This window comes from Accipiter gentilis, chromosome Z, assembly GCF_929443795.1.
Source record: "Accipiter gentilis chromosome Z, bAccGen1.1, whole genome shotgun sequence".
NCBI classification, from domain to species: Eukaryota; Metazoa; Chordata; class Aves; order Accipitriformes; family Accipitridae; genus Astur; species Astur gentilis.
The window spans coordinates 26,774,959-26,800,888 of record NC_064919.1 but is presented as its reverse complement, the minus strand read 5'-3'; the positions used below and the strand labels follow the sequence as shown (position 1 = coordinate 26,800,888).

General features: G+C 43.4%; 1 protein-coding gene across 5 annotated transcripts in view; it reads right to left on the bottom strand.

Moving 5' to 3' along the window:
• Positions 1-5,062, bottom strand: part of FBXL17 (F-box and leucine rich repeat protein 17) — a 335,309-nt gene extending 330,247 nt beyond the window's left edge. For all 5 annotated transcript variants that reach the window (XR_007505105.1, XM_049795631.1, XM_049795632.1 and 2 more), the window contains exon 1: positions 4,220-5,062. Coding sequence is in view for 4 of the 5 variants with exons in the window: in XM_049795631.1 (XP_049651588.1) it covers positions 4,220-4,936 (717 nt within the window). In the remaining variant the exon portion in view is untranslated. The remainder of the gene's footprint in view (positions 1-4,219) is intronic.
• Between the last annotated feature and the right edge of the window lie 20,868 nt (positions 5,063-25,930).

The window sequence follows — 25,930 nt, the reverse complement described above, 5'->3', positions numbered from 1 at the left end:
GAAGCTTCTAGCAGCTTCTCACAGAAGCCACCCCTGTAACCCCTCCCCACTACCAAAAGCTTGCCACACAAACCCAATACACATGTATATCCAGTCTTTTCAGGTTTATTAAAAATAAATGCCAACGTTCAAAAGTCAGAAGACAACACCAAAAGTCTAGCTCTGGTCTATCAAACCCACTTTATATCACTCAGATAATCTTAAATGCAGTGCTGCTAGCACAGTGATAGCAGCACTGCATTTCCGATTGTCATGGTTTAACCCCAGCCAGCAACTAAGCACCACGCAGCCGCTCACTCACTCCCCCCCCATCCAGTGGGATGGGGGAGAAAAATCGGGAAAAAGAAGTAAAACTCATGGGTTGAGATAAGAGTGATAGAACAGAAAAGAAGAAACTAACAATGATAACACTAATAAAATGACAACAGTAGGAATAAAAGGATTGGAATGTACAAATGATACACAGGGCAATTCCTCACCACCCGCTGACTGACACCCCTGGTCCCTGGGGGACCCCAGTGGCGATTCCCTGCCCCCACTCCCCAGTTCCTATACTGGATGGGACGTCCCATGGTATGGAATACACCGTTGGCCAGTTTGGGTCAGGTGCCCTGGCTGTGTCCTGTGCCAACTTCTTGTGCCCTGGCTGGGCATGAGAAGCTGAAAAAATCCTTGACTATAGTCTAAACACTACTGAGCAACAACTGAAAACATCAGTGTTATCAACATTCTTCACATACTGAACTCAAAACACAGCACTGTACCAGCTACTAGGAAGACAGTTAACTCTATCCCAGCCGAAACCAGGACACCTATCAACATTATCAAAAGCAAACATGTAAGTTATTACAGCAATAATAACAACATGTAAGCAAACATGTAAGTTATTACAGCAAGGGAAGAATGAGAAAAATAAGTAAAAAAAGTTGAGTAAAGATGCAAGAAAAGAAGCCAGTAGTGCCTCAAATAATAGCAACGTATTTAGGAAAACCTTAAGTTAAATACATTACACACATGCACATACACACACACAGTTATCTTCCCTTCATACTGCATTAGCTCTAAGCTAAAAACTGACAGGGTCTCTGCTGCCGGCAGACCATCATGTGTTCCTTCTTTATAAAAATAACAGCAGCAAACTAAGAAAGAAGACATCAAAAAGGTCACCTATTCTAGCTCCTTCTCTGTTTTGAAGCAAGTTCAGGCACACCTAGAACATCCCTGATAAGGACATTCCCCTTATTATTAAAAAGGGAATTAATAAATAAAAATCCTAACTCCTCACATAACTCCAGAGACAGGAAACCACCTTTGCCAAGACTTAAATGTTCTCACACTGTGTCATTTTCCAAGTGTCTCACCCAAATTTCCCTCACACCAAATTAAGCTTATTTCTTTTTATTTGACAAGTACAGGAAAACAGTCGAACTTTTTATCAATTTTCTCCTAACAGAAGAGTGCACCTCAGTCTTCTTTCTGAACAGAAGTGTCATTCAGTTTGAATAGAACCTTCCAACTACCATTACAGGCCATGTTTCCGTGACCTCTAGCTCTTGTCTGATGCCTCTGCAATTTGTCTGTGGGTTTTTTAAGGAGACCCCAGTGCTCACAAGCTAATGCAGTACTCTTAAGAGGTTTTAGAAGCACCAAGCACAGCAGAGAACTTCCTTTCCATGTTCTACACATTCAGTTCCTGTTAATACAGTTCAAAAGGAAATCTGAAGTGTTTGAATCGGCATTACTAAGTTCACTCAGTCTGCGGACCATTTTACACCAGTTAACTTTTTTGATTAAACAGCAGCACTGCAAAGAGGTAACAGATATAACAGGAAGATTTATTTCTGCTTTCCAGAAGTAAATACCAGTGAAAATGCAATAGGGACAGATTTTTGATATATAGCACAAAGTTTTGAAAATTTAGTGGTAAATAGCACAAGGTTTTGTAATCTTCTGCACTGCATGGTTACAAACAGCTCCCTTATTTCTTTTCATTCACATATCTGTCTAGGTTACTGTCAAGTTGACCTATCTAGAATTCCTTAGTTCCCCTCAGATTTTAAAGAGAATGGATTAAACTACCCTTTAGTCAAAGTAATTACCCTCATCCACAACGATTAAATATGAAATTTTGCCCACTACATGTCATGTTTTTCAGATACGTGTTTCAGTGACCAAATGAAAAGCAAATCAACCTACAAGTTTGTTTATCTGTGGAACCGCAGTTCTTTTATCCCCTGATACTGATGAAGACACCCTCTTCCCCAGCTAAGGGAATAGGATCAACTGGCATGTTGCACTATGAACTTCCAAACTCAGCAGGGCCCATCTGATGATCTGCAGGCCAAGTTCAGTCTGACAAACCCTTCCATCAGCCCTGTATCCTTCACTTAGGGGAGAGTTAACTACTTAACAACGGAACAGCACCTGAGCAGCCCATGGCAGCAACCTCTAAGTAGCCTACTTAGGAGTTCCTACAATGATTCTTTGGGCTTGTCTTTGTCAGCCCACATACAGACACAGGTGACAGCCACTCCTGCACTAGCACCACGGCGTCAGGAGATCACGGAGATAGGAATCAAGAGAAAGAAACATCAAGAAACCAAAGATCGGGCTCCTGCAACTTCCAAGGATGGATTCTCTGGTCCTTGTATTAAGGCTTGTGTCTCCACTATCTACTGTGAAAAGTTTAGTAAAGACTCTGGGACCCAGCAATGTATGCCTCCAGCCCAGAAAGCCAACCATTATCCTGGGCTGCATCAAAAGCAATGTGATCAGCAGGTCAAGGGAGGTGATTCTCCCCCTCTACTCTGCTCTGCTTTCCTGAGACCCCCACCTGGAGTGGTGTGTTCAGCTTTGACACCCCCAACATAAGAAGAACAGGGACCTGTTGGACCAAGTCCAGAGGAGGGACACAAAGGTGATCAGAGGGCTGGAGCATCTACCCTACGAAGACAGGCTGAGAGAATTGGGGGTGTTCAGCCTGGAGAAGAGAAGTCTCTGGGGACACCTTACAGCAGCCTTCCAGTACCTAAAGGGGGCCTACAAGAAAGCCCGAGAGGGACTTTTTACAAGGGCAGGTAGTGATAGGAGAAGGGGTAATGGTTTTTAACTGAAAGAGGGTAGATTTAGATTGGATGTAAGGAAGTTCTTGACTATGAGGGTGGTGAGGCACTGGAACAGGCTGCTCAGAGAGGCTGTGGATGCCCCATCCCTGGAAGTGTTCAAGGCCAGGTTGGATGGGGCTGTGAGCAACCTGGTCTAGTGGAAGGTGTCCCTGCCTATGGCAGGGGGGCTGGAACTAGATGGTCTTTAAGGTCCCTTCCAACCCAAATCATTCTATGATTCTGTATTTCTCTCTCACCTCCTTATAATAAAATGGCACAACTGGAGAAAGGATTATAGTTGGGATATTCTATCTGTATCAAAACCCAGCATATGAAGGCCTTTAGGCACCTGTATAATCCAGTTAACAAGACACCTGGTCAGAAATCTGAAGTTAAAAGTCCCATAATGGACTAGGATGCTACAGAGCCAAAAACCACCAGCGCTCCCCCCCCCCCACCCCCCCCAAAAAAAACCCACAACCAAACACAAAACCACCAACACAATCCATAAGTCTAGTTAAGGACTGAAGGGTAAACCTTCTTCCCAATCAACACTGAAAACTTATCTATGTAGTTCTGACCTACACAGAAGCACTAAATAGAGCGATTGTCCCCCTTGCTGTGTACTCCATCAGTGATATAAGAAGGTATCTGGGAGGGCCACATTCCGAAGCTAACCGGTACGAGCCAAAATATTTACAGCGCAGCTTCCAGAATAGTTTTAGTTTTGTCGGTCTTCATCTACAGCTAACGACTGACAGGGCCTTTTACAACGACAAACCAGAACAAAGGTAGAAGACCCCTACCGAAACAAAACCAAACACCACATCTACAACCCCGTTCATCTCCCAGACGCCAGGAGACCGAGGTCGGCTGTTCGCGCACCTGCGCCGGCGGGCCGCCCCGCTTCCCCCCCACCCCCCGGCCCCGCCAGCCGCCGCAGGTGGCGGCGCGGGGGACGACGCGCGGCCCCAGGCCGGGCCGGAGGTGGCAAAAGACCCCTCGGGGCAGGGCCGGCCGCCACAGCCCCACCGCCTCCGGCTACCACATTCCATCGGCAGCCCCGCGGTCCCCCCGGGGGCAGGCCCAGCCCGCGGCCTCCCGTCCCGACCCACCTTGAGGAGGATGGAGGGCGGCAGATGGTTAATGTTTGGGGTGAGCGCCAGCAGCGGCTCCCGGCAGCCGTCGCCGGGGTGTTCCTGCGGCTCCTCGCAGCCCGCCTCGCCGCCCCGCTCCTTCTCCTTCTTCTCCTCCTCCTCCTTCTCCTCCAGCGCGGGGGGCGGCGGCGGCGGCGAGGCGGGCTGCCCCCCGCCGCCGCTGTCCCCGGCGGCGCCCCGGGCCGACGCGTCCCCGCCGCTCGCCGCCGAGCCGGCCTCGGGCTCCGCGGCGGCCGCGCAGCGCGGCTGCTTGCTGGGCGGGCAGGCGGGCAGGCCGGCTCCCTTGCGCTTACACACCATCTCGGAGGCGACCTCGCCGGGCGGCCTGGCCGGCCCCAGGAGGCCCCGCACCGGCGAGGGGAGCAGGCCCGAGAGGAGGAGGCGCTGGCAACGGCTCCGCGGCTCCCAGGCGGCGGGCGGCAGGCAGAGGAGGCGGCGGGCGGCGCGCTGCTCCGCGGTGGCGAGGGCCGCGTAGGGCGGCGGCGGCAGGGGGTCGCGGGCGGGCAGGGGCTGCTCCGGAGCGGGCGGGCTGGCGCTGTGCACGATGAAGCACAGCATGCAGGGCCCGCGCAGGAAGCAGCTCCGGCTGCGCGGCGGCGGCGGCACCTTCCTCCCCCGGCGGCAGCGACGGTCCCGGCTCAGACTGCTAGCCTCCTTCGAGAGCAGGTGGCCCATATACGAGGCGGAAGAGCCCGCGGGGTGTCACCTGCGGGAGGCGGAGGCGGGAGCTGTCATGCTGCCGACGGGAGCGGAAGGTGGCGGGGCCAGGCACAGGACAGGACGCGACGCGGCGCCAGCAGGGAGAAGCTTCCGCTACCGCCGCCCTGACCTCCCGCGGGGGAGGCGAGGGGGCGGTGCTGCGCCGCCCGGGGTCCGCCCGCCCGGCCGTGCCGCTGGCCGGGTTGCTGGCAGGCGAGGGCGGCGGTCGTGGGCCCCGCGGCGCCCCGGCGGCCTCCCCTCGGAACGGCCCGGCCGGGAGCTGCGGGGGAGCCCGTAACGGCTCCCCGGCCGGCGCAGGCCACCGCCCCCCCGCGCCTGTGGCCGTGCAGCTACACTGTGCCTGTGCGTGTCCCAATCTGCAGTGTACGTGCATTATTTAAATGCGCTGTGTGTACACATTAGAGCGCGTAATGTATATGTGTCTGTATTGTGATGTGTATAATATGTTCGGGTTTTTGAGTGCCTGAAATAAAAGGTTTTCTGGTCACAGTTTGTAGGGAAGGGTGAGGGGGCTCCTGCCCGCAGGTGCCGGATTGTTCGCAGTTGTGCAGGACTGCGGCTAGGTTTTTGTAGTGTCAGGGTAACACAAGCTTTGAGACCACCAAAAGCATTCCTCCAAGTTTTCTCCATCGACGCCACCTTCCCAACAACGCGCTCGAGCGAATACCTCGTTTTTGCTGGTTTAAATCACTGTCTGGCCTGGGCCGTGGCCCATCATGGGCCGCTGTCACTGTCCGCCCTGCCCCTGAGGGTGCTCACCTCAAACTGCAGCGTGTTGGACCTCACTGCGGGTGCCCAGGGTGCATAAATCTTTGCAAATACAGGCCGTAATGCTTTAATTAAGGCTCTTCCCCCATGCCTAGCAAAATTCGTTTGCATGCTTCACCATTCCGTTCTAAATTATTGATGTAAATTGACTTCGATGCATAGGTTTAGATGCATGTGGAATTCTGGTTTTAGTAAAAGGTGTTCAGGGAGGGAGAAGGCAAGTTATAGCTAGAGTATATATGGTGCAGTACAACTATTAGGTAACAAAGGGCAGCAGAATAAATGCACAGTATTGCACACTCTGAAGCACTTCTTTTGGCCTTTTGCCCAGGAGCAAGTTACGTTAGGATTAAAATACCCATGATGCTATTATTTTTGTTTGTTACCTGTATTATTAGTCTTCAACAGCTCAGTAAAAATATGCTTGCTATGAGAAAAATACTAAATATACCATTGGATAAAAGTAGAGTATTAGGATATTTTATCTGAATTTATAACTCACTGAGATCCATCAATATAAACTGCAGCAAATTTTGGCAAAAATATGGCAAGGTCTTTTCTTCCCTCAGATTTCAAAAATAAAGTTCAATAAGAACAAACAAAGGCAACATTAAAAGAAGACGAAAGTCCAAGTCAAGCCTTCAAACCAAACGGCATTCAGAATAAATGCTTGCAATGTCAAACATTCAAAATAAATCTTATCATTAAATCTGGCTGTGCAGCTTCTGAATAGTCATTTTGACATGGTCTTTACTTATATCATCACATACTGCAGAAATGCTGGTGAGGGTGCCTGACTTACATGTCACTTTCATGTCTGATACTCTGATACATATTGCCCTGTTATTTTGAGATATATACACACCATGCATACACATCATATATAGAATTATTCCCATTCCTCTAATATTTACCTTGACATGATCATCTCTGCTACATCCTTTTGGAATAAGTTGACTTGTACAGAACATAGACAAGGACACATCTCAGCTCATCTTGTCTTTCCAAAGCAATTTCACCTTCTGATAGTTTTCCTACCTAATTCTTGTCATTTTTTCTCCTGATAACTAAAGCTCAACCCTTGAATTTGGTCTTTGGGACACTATTCCTAATAGGGTTTTTGTTGGTATAAAGATTGCAGAATGAAAGAAAGAACACTAAGATGATAAACAGTCAGGTTTTGTACGCTACTTATTCCTTTAGTGCTCTGTCGCTTAGTTGGTAACAAGATTTTGGCCCTAAAGATGACAGTAGAGCTCTTCCACTGGCAGTTTTATTGGCAGATATTAGAACCAAGAATATCTGCAAAACAACTTCTGCTAATTCAGTGTAGCACATGTGATTTGTCTGCTCCAGCACGAGATACAAGAAATGAGTTTTGACTGTCCACTGAGCAAGAGTGAGAAACTGAGATAAAAATGTTTAGAAATAAATAATCTTAACTCAAGATGTATATTTTTGCAAACAGAGAATGTTGAGGATTTCTTGGCTGGGCGAGGGCATGTGAGCAATCCAGCCGTTCGGTGGGAACGAAGCATAAGTTTACAAAGTGCCGGAGCAGACAAGGATGCTGTGTCCTTGTATGCTGGGAAAAAGGAAGATAAGAAGAGCCTGACAAGCAACTCCTGGATGCCGAAGAATGAGATGAGTAACTGCTGGACACCTCGTGAAGAAGCCTGCACAGCCAATAGAGGATAAGATAGCGTTGCATGAACCAGGGTATTGTACCAATTAGAGTATTGTATAAGGCGCATGCACAAGCACATAAGGTATATAACTGTGCTAAAAGTTGTAGTAAATGGACTTCACTTGATCACATTGGTCTGTGCGTGATTTCCCCTGTGGATCCTCCGCAACAAGAGAAGGACTTGTGGGGGATGTGATGGTTGGAGGCCATTTTGGGCACAGTGGTCATGAAATGATAGAATCTTTGATTCTCAGAGAAGTAGGGGGGGGTAGCAGACATGCGTTGGACGTCCAGAGGGCAGACTTTGGCCCATTTAGGGGCCTGGTTGACAGAGTCCCTTGTGATGCAGTCCTGAAGAGCAAAGGAGTCCAGGAAGGCTGGACATTCTTCAAAAATGAAATGTTAAAGGCACAGGAGCAGGCCATCCCCATGTGCTGAAAGATGAGCTGGCAGCAAAGAAGACCGGCCTGGCTGAACAGAAAGCTTTGGCTAGAACTCAGGAAAAAAAAAAGAGAGTTTATGACCTTTGGAAGAAGGGGCAGGCAACTCAGGCGGACTACAGAGATGCAATGAAGTTATGCAGAGAGAAAATTAGAAGGGCCAAAGCCCAACTAGAACTTAATGTGGCTGCTGCAGTAAATGATAATAAAAAATATTTCTGTAAATACATTAACAACAAAAGGAAGGCTAAGGAGAATCTCCATGCTCTACTGGATGCAGGGGGAGACATAGTGACAAAGGCTGAGGAAAAGGCTGAGATACTTAATGACTTCTTTGCCTCGGTCTTCTATGGTAAGACCAGTTGTTCTCAGGGTACCCAGCCCACTGCGATGGAAGACAGGGACAGGGAGCAAAATGAAGCCCCCCATAATCCAAGGGGGAATGGTTAGTGACCTGCTACACCACTTAGACACATAGAAGTCTATGGGGCTGGATGGGATCCACCCAAGAGCACTGAGGGAGCTGGCAGAAGTGCTCACCAAGCCACTATCAATTGGTTACCAGCAGTCCTGGCTAACCAGGAAGGTCTCAGTTGACTGGAGGTTAGCAAATGTGACACCCACCTACAAGAAGGGCCATAAGGAGGGTCCAGAGAACTACAGGCCTGTCAGCCTGACCTCAGTGCTGAAGAAGGTTATGGAGCAGGTCATCCTGAGTGCCATCACATGGCATGTACAGGACAACCAGGTGATCAGCCCCAGTCAGCATGCGTTTAATGAAAGGCAGGTTGTGCTTGACTAACTTGATCTCATTCTATGACAATGTGACCTGCTTAGTGGATGAGGGGAAGGCTGTGGATGTTGCTTACCTGGACTTTAGGAAAGTCTTTGACGCTGTTTCCCACAGCATTCTCCTGGAGAAACTGGCTGCTCATGGCTTAGACAGGCATACACTTTGCTGGGTAAAAAACGGGCTGGATGGCCAAGTCCAAAGAGTGGTGGTGAATGGAGTTAAATCCAGTCAGCAGCTGATCACAAGTGGTGTTCCCCAGGGCTCAGTACTGGGGCCAGTTCTGTTTAATATCCTTATCAAGGATCTGGACGAGGGGATTGAGTGCAGATGTATATTTTTGCGAACAGAGAAGGACTTGTGGGTTATGTGATGGTTGGAGTAAGTTTGCAGATGACACCAAGTTGGGCAGGAGTGTTGATCTGCTTGAGGGTAGGAAAGCTCTACAGAGGGATCTGGACAGGCTGGATCGATGGGCCAAGGCCAATTGTATGAGGTTCAACAAGGCCAAGTGCCGGGTCCTGCACTTGGGTCACAACAACCCCATGCAGCGCTACAGGCTTGGGGAAGAGTGGCTGGAAAGCTGCCCAACAGAGGAAGACCTGGGTGTGCTGGTTGACAGCCGCCTGAATATGAGCCAGCAGTGTGCCCAGGTGGCCAAGAAGGCCAATGGCATCCTGGCCTGTATCAGAAATAGTGTGGCCAGCGGGAGCAGGGAGGTGATTGTTCCCCTGTACTCGGCACTGGCGAGGCCACACCTCGAGTGCTGTGTTCAGTTTTGAGGTCTAGAGCACAAGTCTTAACAGGAGGGGCTGGGGGAACTGAGGTTGTTTAGCCTGGAGGAAAGGAGGTTGAGGGGAGACCTTATCGCTCTCTACAAGTACCTGAGAGGAGGTTGTAGTGAGGTGGGTGTCAGTCTCTTCTCCCAAGTAACAAGTGATAGGACAGGAGGAAATGGCCTGAAGTTGCACCAGAGGAAGTTTAGATTGGATATTAAGAAAAATTTCTTCACTGAAAGGGATGTCAAGCTGCCCAGGGAAGTGGTTGAGTCACCATTCCTGAAGGTATTTAAAAGACGTGTAGACGTGGTGCATAGGGTCATCATGTAGCAGTGGACCTGGCAGTGCTAGGTTAACAGTTGGATTTTATGATCTTAAGGGTCTTTTCCAACAAAAATGTTTCTATGATTCTATGATTTTGTGTTATCTGAGTTGTGAATGCTGTTTAGGAACTGAGACTCTGTTCATAGCTTATTCATAGGTGTTGCAAATCTGAAGTTAACCTGTGAAAGTTGTTGGCTGGTTATGCTCCATTTGTAGAAGAGCTATGGCAGCAAATGCTTTTTGCTGTTCTAGTTAAATATTCTTTGGTTACGAGCAAGAAAAGAACATTCCCCACCCTCCCACCCCACTTCCTATCTTGCAGCTGATGTGGCCATGCTGCCAAACTTAAGTGTAGAGTGTAGATCAAGCATAGACAATTAGAGAATTTCATTATGGGTGCACAAAAGAATGTTTGCATGATGACTTGCTTGGGTTCTCTTAAAAAATGCAGCACAGTATAAATATGTCAGGTAAAATGCATGTAAAGCATGTCATTAACTAGACACTGTATCTGAATAGGCAATGTAAGAGTCCCCAGGTGCATGCTTGAATATATATGCTAATTATGCAGTGTATTCTCTTTGAAAATTCTAAGCAAATATGGTATGTTCATCTCAGCTGAAGGTGACAAACTACTTCTGAGAGTATTAATCACCAAGGATGGTTTTGTTACTCAGCCTTGCGAGGATGTTGAATTGGAGAGGTTGGGGGAGGGACTTTTTTGGTTTTCTTAAAAGCTTTTCCATCCCCCAAGCCCTCTGCCTAAAAGCCAGACAGAACAAGCAGAACTTGTAGGAGACTGAAAGAACATTGAGGATATGGCAATCATCAAAAAAAAGGACAGCTTATCTCATCTGAGATAACTAGTTATTCAATTAATCTGATAAAAATTCTGTCCATAGTAGATGCATTATACTTGAACTTTTCCAAGTTACTTCAGCTAGTAAAAGAAACTCTGCTTTTAAAAGTGCTGCCTAAAGTATTTATTACACTGGTTAAGAATATTTGCTAGCCAGGCTCAATCCACAACAGGGGTAAAACATAAATTCACTGTCAATAAAATTACAGATAGCACAAAGATTTGTGACATGATGACAAATGATTGCAGAACAGTCACAAAAAATATCATAAGAATTTTCAATTACTTCTTTTAAATTAAATACAGAATTAAATTAAATTAAATTAAATACAGAATTAAACACAATTTTGTAGTTAATGTCTCTTTTCTATAGTGTTACAGTAAGACAAATTTATTCTCTTTATCTGTGAAAAGACCAATTCTTGGTTTTAATGTCTTCCAATTTTCTAGATCCTTCTGAATTCTTCTTTAGAGGCATCTCTTTGGAAATGTTAACTCCTGTAAATTGTATATGCTAGTAATTTTTTGCTCTAGAAGATGTCAGATTGAAAACCAGCAGCAATTCAACTGGTAGAGTGGCTTTTGATTATGACAGTAACACATTATCATCATTTTTTTAAGCCTTGCAAACCAGGGATTTCTCCTAATGACTTCAACCTCCCTTACCAAATTTTTAAAATAATAAGTAGCTTCTAATTTCTACTTGCTGCTGCTCATTTTTTTCTGCCATCTCTGCCCATCTGTTAGATTGACATTTTAATTTACTGAATTCATCTCACCATGCCATCAAGATCAGGATTTAGCCAATTCTATCAATAATATGTAGAATCATGAATTTTGGTCATCTGATAAATGCTTTGAAAAGGTCACCTGTGTGCAGTCTCAGAGGGTGAGATTCAACTGCCTACAAATAGTTGTAGCACTTTCTTAGATGTGCCAGGTGACAGCTGTCTGCAAAGGGCTGGGGTATGTGATGGAGGAGGGCACAGCTACGGCCTGAGGGAGCACCAGCTGCCTTATGGTATCCTGTGTTTACACAGCTGAATGACCCCCTGTAATGTATGGAGTGTCAGCAGATCAGTATTCTGTTATGTAGCCATATGCTTTCTTTTGCAAAATCCTATTTGATTCACTGTTGTACTGATTTTGGCTGGGATACAGTTAAATTTCTTCACACTAGCTGGTATGGGCCTATGTTTTGGATTTTTTGCTGAAAACAGGGCTGATAACACAAGGATGTTTTCATTACTGCTGAGCAGTGCTCACACAGTGTCAAGGCCTTTTCTGCTTCTCAGATTGCCCCACCAGCGAGTAGGCTGAGGGTGCAGAAAAAGCTGAGAGGGGACACAGCCGACCCTGACTGACCAAAGACATATTCCAGACCATATGGCATCATGCTTAGCAATAAAACTAGGGGGGAGTCTGGTGAAGGGGCTGCTGCTTGGGGACTGGCTGGGCATCGGTCAGTTGGTGGTGAGCAATTGTCTTCGTTTGCATCACTTGTCTTTCTTGGGTTTTATTTTCTTCTCTCTTTTTTCCCCTCCTTCTCTTTTCCTTACTACTACTGTTATTGTGATTGTTATTGTTACTACTGTTATTTCTTTTTAATTATTAAATTGTTGTTATCTCAACCCATGAGTTTGTTTCTCACTTTTACCCTTCCAGTTCTTTCCCTATCCCACCGGGACCTTGGCAGGGTTGTGAGTGAGCGGCTGTGTGGTGCTTAGTTGCCGGCTGGGGTGAAACCACAACAACTATGTTTACCATAAATATGTTCAGTAGGTTGATTATGCCTCTAAGTAGATTGCTTCTCTCAGGGGTTTTATGCCACCATTATCTCAGAATGGAATATTTTGTACAGGTGGTCCACTGTCACAGAAGATTTAGCAGACATGATGCATATCAGAAATTATAGTATTTCTGAAGTTGCCCCATGTAATAAATTTTTTAAACACTGTAAGTAGGCAAGTTACAAGCCAATGATGCTCTCAGGGTGCCATGGAGGCCAGGGCACCAGGGATGACAGGGAGTCCCCATGGGGCAGGCAGGGCAGGACAGGGACTCACTAGCTGTGGGCAGATGTAACCTTTATCCACGTACTAATTAACAACATTCTTTTCAAATATCTTTATTACTTAAACATACTTCTTTGTGTCTAGCCATCTTGCTGTTTCAATCAAGTAAGTCTTCAAAGTTCCCCAAGGATTTGCAATATCAGGCTTGCCAATGTGATGCCCATTTACAAGAAGAGTCGGAGGGAGGATCTGGGGAACTACTGGCCTGTCAGCTTGACCTCCGTACCGGCGAAGATTATGGAACAGTTCATCTTGAGGGCACTCACATGGCATGTGCAGGACAAACAGGGGATCAGGCCCAGCCAGTATGGGTTTACGAAAGGCAGGTCCTGCTTGACCAACCTGAGCTCCTTCTACAACTAGGTGACCTGCCTAGTGGATGAGGGGAATGCTGTGGATAATGTCTACCTTGACTTCAGCAAGGGCTTTGACACTGTCTCTCACAACATACTCCTTGAGAAGCTGGCATCTTATGGCTTGGATAAGTGCACTCTTCACTGGGTGAAAAACTGGCTGGCTGGCTGAGCCCAGAGAGTTGTGGTGAATGGGGTGAAATCCAGGTGGCAGCGGGTCACAAGTGGTGTTCCTCAGGGCTTGGTACTGGGGCCAGTTCTGTTTAATATCTTTATCAATGATTTGGATGAGGGGATTGAGTGCACCCTCAGCAAGTTTGCAGATGACACGAAGTTGGGAGGCAGGGTCAATCTGCTTGAAGGAGGGTCTACAAAGAGATCTGGACAGGCTGGATCGATGGGCCAAGGCCAATTGTATGAGGTTCAACAAGGCCAAGTGCCGGGTCCTGCACTTGGGTCACAGCAATTCCATGCAGTGCTACAGGCTTGGGGAAGAGTGGCTGGAAAGCTGCCCAACAGAGGAAGACCTGGGTGTGCTGGTTGACAGCCGCCTGAATATGAGCCAGCAGTGTGCCCAGGTGGCCAAGAAGGCCAATGGCATCCTGGCCTGTATCAGAAATAGTGTGGCCAGCGGGAGCAGGGAGGTGATTGTTCCCCTGTACTTGGCACTGGTGAGGCCACACCTTGAGTGCTGTGTTCAGTTTTGGGCCCCTCACTACAAGAAAGACATTGAGCTGCTGGAGCATGTCCAGAGAAGGGCAACCAAGTTGGTGGGGGGCCTGGAGCACAAGTCTTATAAGGAGCGGCTGAGGGAGCTGGGGTTGTTTAGCCTGGAGAAAAGGAGGCTGAGGGGAGACCTTATCGCTCTACAACTACCTGAAAGGAGGTTGTAGTGAGGTGAGTGCTGGTCTCTTCTCTCAGGTGGCTGGAGATAGGATGAGAAGAAATGGGCTCAAGTTGTGGCAAGGGAGGTTTAGGTTGTATATTAGGAAAAATTTCTTTACTGAAAGGGTTGTCAGGCATTGGAACAGGCTGCCCAGGGAAGTGGTTGAGTCACCATCCCTGGAGGTATTAAAAAAGCTCATAGTCAAGGCACTTCAGAACATGGCTTAGTGGGCATGGTTGATGTTTGGACTGGATGATTTTGAAGGTCTTTTCCAACCTAACTGATTCTATGATTCTATGAGTCTGTATTTGTAGACAGCTGGAGAATGCCAAATTCCTTCCATTGCTTTCACTCTTCCATCTGAAGTTGAAACCCATTTCTCTCAAAACACCATCCACTACCATTTCTGAACTGTGAAACAAATTCAGTCTGATCAAGATCTCATGTCAAAAGAAGAATGGTGAAGTACTATAAATAAGCTTTAGTTTGTTTTTAGTAATCTAGGCAAGACTTTTGAAATATGAACATACATATATACAGGAAGGCTTTAGACCATTTTTCAAGATGCTAGACTGTTCTTCTTCTGACAGCTTGCAAGCACCGAACAAATTTTAAATTACAACATTCAATGATAAGTGAGAAACATAGGGAAGTGCAGCGTGCTTCTAATGCAAGGGTTTTGACACTGGATGTCACTATTGCTTCGTGCAAGGGAAGCATGGCAACCACGTGCTGTAGATGCAGAATGAAATAGTACATGACCAAATAAATATCTATATCAGCTGTGAAATCTTCACTGCGTTAAGGTCAGAAGGAAGATATAACTAACAGTTCGTTTCTTCATTATCACTGCTTTTATTTCATGAAATTAGAAATCATAAAACCAGTAATCTTGGAAGACTGAAAGCTACTACAGCTAACACCATCCAGGAATTAAGCAGTAAAATCCCCTCAGCTGATGATATTAAAGGTTTATTACATATATAGCAATAGATTGTGAAATGTTTCAATGTTATCTCTGTACATATTTAAATAAGCCACACAGAGTGATGACCCAAGACTAGGATGGTATTTAACTTTTGAGCTACAAAAGAACACAAGAAATAATAATTTAAAAAATAGTTATGATATTGTATCAAGTCCTAATACCCGTAAGTGCATGTTCATCTGGATTTCAGGACTTAGGAATCTGGGTCTATAAGAAATTTTTGGCCATATTGCCATAGCTTGTTGCTGGTTGACCCACCAACAGGTCATAAAATTACCAATTCATGAGAACAGGTTCTCAGGGGATGGATTAGCATTTAAATGGTGTGTTAGGAATGCCATTGAGAAATAGATGGAAGGACATATCAGAATTTCCACCTTCGGTTTAGAAACAGTATGAAAGTAAGTACAAAGTAGAGACCCAAAGTTTTTCCTTATTGGTACTGTTTTGTTTTAATTGATATTTTTACAACAATCTGTTGTAACTTTCTCATCAAAATAAGTATGTGTATATGACAATTATAGTGTGGATAACTTGCCACATTTTTATCAAGGCAGTAAGTTATGGTGTCTGGTTGCAAGTGTGTTCACAGAAAGCTCAAGAGAGATCTAAGCCTCATTTTTTCCCAGGCACCTTAAGTGCACTTCAAGCTCTGTGATACAGTGGAAAGTTTGTAATTTGAAAGTAGTAACTCATCCTACAAATGAACAGTTGCACATCTGAGAACAGCAAGACATAATGCCTGATAAACAGGTGATCTCTGTGTAAAAGGCCTAATGACTTAGTATCTATGTTCTGAGGCATCCACTGTTAACTTGACAGATTAAAGACGATGTCTGTTTTCTGATCTTATGCATATATTTAATGAACTTTCATCGTTTCAGAATCTATATAAAAATATAAGGCTGAGAGGCAACTCCAGAGTCAGTTCATCTTCTGCCACCATGGTCAGTTACTTTGCGCAATCCTGTTAACTACATTTGTTTTAGAGTGGTTTCGAGGATTCACGAGAAGGTAAACACACATACACTGACTTCAAGGGAGAAAACAAGCATTTTATTAACTACTGACACGCGTTATGCTAAGGCTATCTTGCAAAGCTATTAACATACCGACCCGAGGACCATGAGGAAGATGGACCATCCATATATTCTTGTGCTGTCTTGCGCTGTGAGCTCAGCCCAGCAGTTGGTAGGTGCCAGCTTTACGTGGGCATCCCCAGGGAGGCAACGGTGACCTTGCCATACAGCAGACCGCCACTCTTTGGAAAATCCTGGTATTTATACATTTGCAGAGGAACGGGTTTCAACACACGTGGCCAGCGGGTGTCAAAACACGCCTCGGTTGCAACAGAGGGAGCTTATGGCACATGCACCCACTGGCCAGGCGCGCTGCATGTGCCATAGCCATCCCGTCTATTGGTTCATGGGCTTTGTACATGTGGCATATTATCATAATCCAGCAGTCACACCAACCGATCTAGCCAATAGCAAGATAGTGCAAGGCAAGAAAAATTATATGCTATGCCTTGTATTCTTCCATTGTTGGACATCCTTATTTCCATGGTCAGGATTTCAAACAATAAACAATAAACCATCTGTTTCCTGTGCTGACTGCGCTTTTCTTGGCTATCTACTTCTCACCCAGTGTCCATCCACGGACCAAAATTCCATCTTTTAACCCCTCTGTACACAACATTTATCAAGCTCCATTTTAAAGCTAAGTATCTTTGTTGGTCTGACCACACCCATGGAAAAGCTATACTACAATCTTACAGCTTTCATGATTCACCTACTTGTTTGCAGATTAAATTTATTCATGATCAATTAAGCTCCCAATTTCATCCCTTTATAGTTAGTTTGTACCAGATCTGCAACTCAGTTTGCAAAGTTCTGGCATCAGTATAGCCTTGTTCTTTAGCCTTCAGTGTGTTAACTGCTTTGCAGTTGCTTTTATCTCAATGAAAGCTAAAACAATGCTGAAAAAAACTGAATAACAGGAATTCTAATTATTGTGCCTATGCAATTGATGTGTTGGGGTGCTTGCACATGACTGCTAAGCAGTTGGGTAACAGTAAGCAAACAAGCTGTGTACAGTCAAAGCAAAGTGTGTACAATATGCATATGATATTGATATAACAAGGATGTGCAGACCAGCTATGAAAATAAAGAATTTAAGATATAGAGCATGAGTTGGTCACATGGGACTGTAAAGGACTGAAGTCTAAGTGCCTGCTTTACCTATAAAGAGAATATTAAACAGATGGAAAACCGTATCTAACAGAGAGACGCAAGGTACTGACAAGCTGTATATAAGCAGAAGCTGCAAATTTGGTTTGGACTGCTAGATGCCATTGCATGCTGTTTGGTCACCAGCACTGAGTATGGTTGTTGTTACTTGTCATACTACCTGAAAAAAAACAGAGTTTTGGACAGATTCTTTGGCTGAATGTCATATGAAAACTCTCTTGGGTGAGAGGAAGAAACTCTGGAGCAGTACATATTAATATGGTCTGCAGTATAAAAGGCCAGCCCTGGAATACCTGAGTCAAGGTCCCACAAGCATTAGCAGAAGCCAGCGTAAGAGGCAGAAGATCCTTTGCAGTGAGGTGATGTTGAAGATCATGCCTTCACCCATGTTATCTGGATGTCTACTTTGTAGCCTCACTTCTTTCTTCCTTGTTCTCTTTCTGTTTATGTAGAGCACTATAGAAACCCAATGGAACTGCAATCATAACTGAAATACAAATTTTTAAGAGTATGTGCTATTAAAGAAAAAAATGCATATAGAGTAAAGGCTGTAGATAAGCCATAAAGCCTGTAATAAATTACACAAAAGTAAGAGCTAGCACAGACCTACGTTGGGTACCTGTACCAGCTTTGGCTGGGATAGATTTAAATTTCTTCATAGGAGCTTGTATGGGGCTATGTTTTGGATTTTGGGCTGAAAACAGGGTTGATAATGCAGGGGTGGTTTAGTTCTTGCTGAGCAGGGCTTACACAGCATCAGGGCCTTCTCTATGTCTCACCCCACCCCACCAGCGAGTAAGCTGGGGGTGCGCAAGAAGCTGGCAGGAGACACAGCTGGGACAGCTGACCCCAACTGACCAAAGGGATATTCCACACCATATGGTGACATGCTCAGCAATAAAACTGGGGGAAGAAGGAGGACAGGGAGGACATTCAGAGATGTGGCATTTGTCTTCCCAATAATGATTAAGCATGATGAAGCTCTTGTTTTCCTGGAGATGGCTGAACACCTGCCTGCCAATAGGAAGGAGTGAATGAATTCCTTATTTTGCTTTACCTGCATGTTTACCTATTAAACTGTCTTTATCTCAAAGCACAAGTTTCCTCACTTTTACCCTTCTGATTCTCTCCCCCGTCTTACTGGGGGCAGTGAGCAAGGGGCTGTGTGGGGCTGAGGTGCTGGCCAGGGTTAAACCACAACAGCACCTTAGGTCAACATGAGTATGAATGGAGGTTCCCCAGTCCTCCATCCCTGTAGACCTACAATTTTTATCAAGCTGCAAAGGTTACACTGCTATGAAGCTGTAAGGTATTGCTGGTGGAGAACAGATCTCCTCAGCTAGAAGACTACGTGATATTTTGTAATACTACAAATTCATATGAAATTTCTTACTGGCTTTGCTTCACAACGATTTACAATGTCAAATTTTCATAATTCATATGGCAAAATGTTAATTTCTGAGGATCAGAAGTATGCTCCTGTGCTCCTCCTTTCTGTGGGAGGGGCAGATTCAGCAACAGTTGTGAGTTCTGGCTCCTGATGGACCAGGAGGCAATTTTTTCAGGATGAGGAAACTCCACACGATAAGATTATTCAACAACATTCATGTTCTATGTTACATACCTTGTAGAGGTGCAAGGAAGTGCCCAAGAGGGCTAGTTAGAAACTACTGAACACTCGAGAGCTCTACTTAGTTTACAACTTTGTCAAAGCAAATTAAAAAAGGGAGTATAAGAGAGACTAAAAGAAGTCATAGATGTTTTTTGGACACAAAAAGCTTAAGCAGAAACAGGAAATAAAATTTGGAAAATGGTAAGACAGGGCCAGCTTTTACATTAGGCCCAGAAAAGAAACAGAATTTGAGGGGACTAAAGTCTTATCACCCTATCCTGAAAACTTAGTAGAGATTCAAATCTCAGGCTGTGGAGAAGTTGGGGAGAAGATTTTTGAAGTCATTATACTTATGATGAATTATACCATAAAGCTTCTAAAGATACTGTTTTGCAAAAAAAGTGGTTCTTTCAAGGGTGGGAGGAATCACTTTAAAGGATAAATTCCCCAACACAGGCTGCATATGAAAGTATAAAAGCATATTCCAACACAGAGAAGACTTTCTCTGAGATCAGAGAGCTCACACCTAGTAAGAGTTTTCAGTTTTAGAAACAGCACAAACAAGTGAAACATCACAAAATCTGTGAGGACATAATCTAGAACTTGACTTTTCCTTCACAGAATATTAAGGAGTATAAAAAGCTTATCTAATTTTGACTGAGTTGCATGCTTGTTTGAAAATGGCAGTCAGGATCCAGCTGCTCTTGACTTATTTTTTTTGTTGGCTGGCGTTCTGATGTGTTTGCACTGAATACAACATGTACGTATTATCACATCATATCCTGCCAGTATAGCAAGATAGCAGTTCACATTATGAAAAAAATATTTTTGGGAAAATATAAGTATCTGATTTTATGCTCTAATAAGGAATTTTTTTAAAAATTGCATCTCAGCTTAAATTAAAGACTTGGCCACTTATCTATACATTTACAGACCTAGTCTTCATTTCAACTATTGTACTGTCTAATTCATTATGTCATTCTTAAGGCTGAATACAGCAGGTCATCTCAATTTCAGTGCAATGTAAGACAAAAAGGAAATTTAATGTTACTGCTCTGCTGAATACTTCAGTAGTCTATACTGCACAATTTATCTGTTTGCTGGGGTAAGTTGCCTTTTCTAATTTGTTCTGCAGATATAATCATCTGATGTTCAAATGCCATCTTAAAGTTCTACTTTGTTGGCAGAAAGGAAAAAAAAAGTATAAATATGACACATAATTTCAACCCACTTAATTGTAATAGTTTACACTCTGCTCCTACAATGACCTGCCTATGTGTTTGACTACATGAAGTATGCATACTCTGAAGTGTTTAGCTGTCAGGGTCTCAAGTATGTCTAATCTTAACCACTTATCTCTCATTACAGCAAGGGAAATAGTTGGATGTTTTCATTAATGCTTAGCCCAACACAACAGCTAGTTGTGTTTGCGTATTGTAACCCTATACCTTAAGGACAAAGGCAACCTCTCAAGATCCCCTTCCATCTTACACAAGGTATCTATCAACCGCTTATCTGGCAGAGCACAGAAGTAACAAGTTTTTTGTTTGTTTGAGATGACGGTCTACTTGGCGATTAAAAAACCTTCGAACTGGTAAACATGAAACATGGTTTGCCTGAAGATGGCAGTATTTGATTTGAAAGAATAAATCCTGGGGAGAACTGCAGCTTGGATCCTGTTTTATTATTCATCGTACCACAGCGCCTAAGTGACAGGCTGTCAATAATTAAAGGGAAGGTAGGAGAAAAGAGGGCACATGTTTCACAGTCTTCTCACCTGCCATATTTTTTCCTTCTCTCTCAGCATGAAGATTCTCTAGTGAGCATGTAAGTAATAATCTATTTACAAGCATTACAACACCTGCATTCCAGTCTCCAGCAACCCTTTCCTAGGAAATCCTTCATTTCAGGGTGAGGGTTTTTTTGTTGTTTTGTTTGGGTTTTTTTTAATAATTTGCCAATTAAGTTTTCTCCTATAATGACATGCTGTACAATGTCAGCACTGTATGGCTTCCATTTAAAAAATTTTTAAGTGTTTGAGAATACATTGAATTTACATTTTAAGTACTAAAAATAATTTTTTGTTGATATTTAAAGATTAGCTATGAAGTACCATGTTCAATTTAAAATTATATACAACTTTGAAGAGGCTACTGCCTTAGGAGAAAATAAAGTTAATAACTTACTAAGTACTCATTCTAGATTTCTTTCAGTAATTCACAGAATCATTACAGTTCCTTTGTAGCAAATTTCTTCTTTAAAAAAGTGTCACGAGAAAACCTTGTGTAAATAACCAAACAAACCAGCCCAAATCAAAATAAAAGCTGTCTTAAACAGAATACTCAGGCTATTCTTATTTTCAATGTATCTGTGGAAATCCTGCCTGTATTGTGCATAAATGCTTTTTTTTTCACCATCCCAAAGCATTTCTTTCACTGGGTTATATGAGTATATGAACATCTTTTTATTGCTTTGATTAAAGACTCCACAATACTTCAGAGGTTCAGTGCAAGTCATAAGTGGACGTTATAACTACAATGCTCCTGGCTGATTACAGAGTTGAGAAATTAGTTTCTGGTAACAAGGGCACCTTTTATTATTTATGATAGTTTCTTCCAAAGTAGAGTTGTGATTCCCAAACTGGGTTATGAGGCTTGCAAGATCAGAGGAAAGGTAAAAGTCGGGCACCCAACCAATACTGGATTCATAAATCCTTTCGTTTAACCAAAGCTAAACTCTTGTGCTCATAAATGTGGTTCTCTAGACCATGAGATTAGTAGTGCATCTTTTATGGCAGATTTTGGCAACCTAACAGATGTACTTCTAATCCCTTAAAGTGGGAAAGGCTAAGCATGTGACCTTTTACTTCCTCTAAAAGATGTGGCGTCTTCTGCTCCTTGCTTATTATCTATGGAAGAAGTTTGCTTTCCGTCCTGAGCTTGCTTACGGTACTTTTAAGATCACAGACTGCTTGCATCCATTTGATGTACTAGCATGTGCTGAACATGTCCCTGTTGTCACACTCAAATACTGTGTGTCAGGAAAGGGGCAATAGCTTTTTAGGGCTCTCGCAGCTGAAGGTGAATATGAAATGCGACCAATTCTCTATCAGTCAAGTTTAGGTCACATTAGAATTCACCTTGAAACAGGTTTATGAGCATTTACAGCCAGCAGTTGCCTGCTACTAAGACATGGCAGGTAAGAGTGGAGAGCTGTATGTCCACCCTGCCTGCTATCAGGGGACTGACTACTTGCTGCAGGACTAGAGCTGTGCCCCTTCCCTTTCTCCCACATGCACCAGGTAGGGCAGGGTGGTATTCTGCACTGTCAGCCATGTAGACATGCCGTTTACTTCAGCAATTATTTTCCAGAGCTCAGAGGCTTACTTACGTTACCTGAGTGTATATAGCCCCCACAACTAATAGTTAAAGCTAGGAGTTCCTGTAAGCAGTGCCATGCAAAGGAATGATGCAGGAAGCATCATACCTGCAGCTTTTGACGTTCCAGTCCAAGTGACTGTTACATATTTACACCTGGACTGAGCAGAGGAAGCCTTTGGCAAGTCTAGAGCAATGCTCAGATTTTGCATGTGAATATGTGGCAAGACACCAGAACTGTTACCCAGTACTCCAGAAACTAGGTGATCTTTCTTTTCAGGATTTTTGGTTTGTGTTTGTTTTTCAGCTAAAGCGTCACTTTAGTAATTTCAAGGATACAAAAAAAAAAAAAATAAAAAAAAGAAGAAGCTGTATGGGAAGTTCTTTAATGCCTGGAAACCTGACATTTTAAGTAGTTCCTGATTTTAACTGGGGTCTTTATTTCTAATCAAGTGTTGTCATCAGATTTCACTTCATTTAATCTGTGTTGGAGAGTGGTCTTGGAAAGGATTTATATTAAAACCAATCACAGCAATTTAAAAGTGTTACAAGAGATGGGAAGAATTTTAAAAAAACAGGAGGTATTTTGGGGGATGGCTCCCAAACAGGATTCATACATGTACCTTCAAGTACAAACAAACAAACAAACCACTTCCCATCCATGTCACTGCTCATTCTCCCATATACCTCTAAGGAAGAGGAGCAGGAAAATTAGGTCATAGGAAAATTAGATTGCAGGCATGCACAAGCAGAGAATACAATCTGTCTAGGTATAGGATGTCTAAGTATAGAAGTAGGTGCTAAAGCCTTCTGAGAACAACCCTTACCAAGGTAAGATTCTCTGATTTTTTTTTTGATAGAAATAAGTGGGGCAAGTTAAAGAGGATTTTGTCTTGACAATCCCCAAGATAGCAAGTAAGGTAGCCCATGATAGCATTCCACAAAGAGAGATGTTTGAAGATCACTTTCAGTAAAACTTGTAAGAAAACTTTATGATAAATTTATAAATTAGTAACATCATTCATGTTATATTCTCTTCCTTCCCTGTCCGGACTCTTCTTCACTCCTCTGTCCTGCCCACAAATGTTTCTGTTTCAAGCAGCCAAACAGCAGAATGGCTGAAAATAGATGACTCCCACTGCTGTATTATTCTGCCTAGTTAGTGCCTGTCTATTAGGCTGATGGTAAAACTTATAACCTTGGCAGATGTATATATTAAAAAAAAAAAAAACAAAAAACAAACAATCAAGCATGGCTAAAAGATTTTTTTGAAAAGGTAGTCTTTGGGTTCGTAACAACATTTTTAGGCAGTGCCAACTCCCTGCAGTCTCTGTCTTTGAAAAGAAATTGGGGCCTTTGCCAGAATTCATGTTAACTACTGCTGGCAAAAACCTACAGGCAAACTGGCACTTTATCTGGAAGCAGCAGCTGCAGCACCACATTTCAGAGAAACTGCATCTCTCAGTAACCTCTCAAAATTTCATCACCTTGCTCCCGTAAGAGCACCTATGTTACACATTTGTATTCTTGCAAAATGCATATCCCTAAAACTAAAGGAATATCTAACAGGCAAATACAAAAAGTCTAGGAAGACGAGAGACACCTTGACAGGTTATATGAATGTTGCTGTTAGGATAGTTCATGTTTCTGCATTTTGCACATTTTAGTAAGATAGGACATATTTCTAAAGGCTTGACCCATATTGAATGAAATGCACATACCTTCCATCTGTCAGCACAGCAGGGAAATGCATGTGATATGTATTATGAGATCAACTAGCCTAGCTAGAAAAAGAAACACATTTCTGGGTGCATGAAACTGTTTGGTTTCCATGCTGTCCCATAGCTGAGGGACAGAAGGGAACAAAACTGACTGAATTAAAAAGTGCATAGGATAGGCTTTGGACATTTCACATGCACATTTTAACTTTTCCTACTGGTGTGTTTCCAAAGAGATATAGAGATTGTTTCAAACCATGAATGTTCTGCCTTAGCATGAAACTGTCCCAGCTGCTATATGTAATATTGCAATTACATTATTGAATGTTGGATAGACGGACCTAACTCTCTAGTTTTTATCCATGTGCAAAGTACAGCATAGCTATGTGGGACTTAAGGTTGTAAGGTCAAGTCCTGAATTATGTAGTGCAACAATTCTACTGCACTAGAAGATTAAATGAAGGGTCCTTCCACAAAAGTGCAACAGGTGTGTAGGAACTGCCAGAGACAGCTGTGGACTGCTGCTTCATACTCCCTCTGTATTTGTCTAACAGTATCCGGCATGTGGGCATGGAGTGAAAAGATCCTGTGATGCAAATGGCTGGCCTGAGCTGTAGACAGGCTGTCTGGTAAATGGAATCCCAGGCTGGGAGAAAGCCCATAATGCTGCTTTCAAGGAATTGAACAGGGCCAGGGGCCCCTTTCCCACCTGTGCATAAATGTGCTGGAAAAGAAGAGCTCTTTTTGCTATTTAGGCTCAACTTCTCTGTCAGAGACTTAATGTACAGTTTGCATACTCATGTTTAAATATACAGGGGCTAAAAAGCTAGGGAGAAAAAAAACCTGTGATACTTCCTTTAGACTAAAGGAACTATGAGATAGAAATAAGGGAGCATTTGAACAGTGTTTCTCCAAGTATTAAAACAGGAAAAGTTTAGCTTGCTTGATACAGGTTTCTTCAGAAAGGAAAAACCATCCACAAAACAACTGCCTGAAATGTTACATAAATATGTGATTCTTGCTCCAACTACTCAGGGTGTTGCAGCCACCTTGAAAAGTTCTTCAGGTGCTTTTGAGGAGTCTTGAAAGCTGGTGCTCATTGTAGATCTTGATCACTTGGATCTACATTAGCCTTGAATGTCTAATTCAGGATTTGAAAATGGGTCTTGGGCATACAAGCCAAGACCACTGAAGTCCCTAAGGAAAAATGTAAACCTGTTCTTTCATTGTATGAATGTATCCAGTATTTTTACACCTATAAATGAAAGCAGATTCTTTTGCCCACCTGAAGCCTGATGGGTGGTGTTTGCTTTTCTGTTTGGCAAAGTCTACATCTCCTAATACTATTGTTGCAATCCATAAAGTACAGTATATTCCTCTTCTACCTGCATGTGCAGTGCATAACACCATCTAGCCTGAAGGCAAATATAATTCAGAGGGTTCTGGGAGAGGTGTTTCCATTTTGCAGTACAAGCAAAGGACAGCGTGGCATGGCTATTGTAGTTGCAGAAAGCATCATACCATTATAGGAAATCAGTAGCAAAACAACTGCATGTCAGTGGTTGCAAGAACTAAAGCATATGACACCTAATTTTGCAGAATGACATACCTATACTTCTGAAATTTAATATTTATTCAGCTTCTTTTCAGAAACCTGCAAACTGTCTTGTTACAAAGTGGGATTATTTAGAAGTAATTGCACAAATTGCTTGTCACATACAATATTCCTTTACTGCTTGAGAAGTGGTCTCTCAGCTGCAGTTAATTTGGGCAGTAGTGCCTAATATTTGTTAATTAAAGATCTATATTCCCAGTGGATTATCCAGTGTCTTATTCTTCACTTTGTATACTGGTGTAAATTTGAATTGTTTATGATTTTATTTCCTGTTAAATATTCAGAATGAAATTCTTTACTCAAATAAATGCTTTGTTTACAATCTGGCTGTTTAAAATAAGCTAAAGTGACTTTTCAGTGTTATTAACATAGAGTTAAAGTTGCCCTGTGGTGCCTTAGGCTCTTCCAGAATGTTTTGTGCAGTGACAA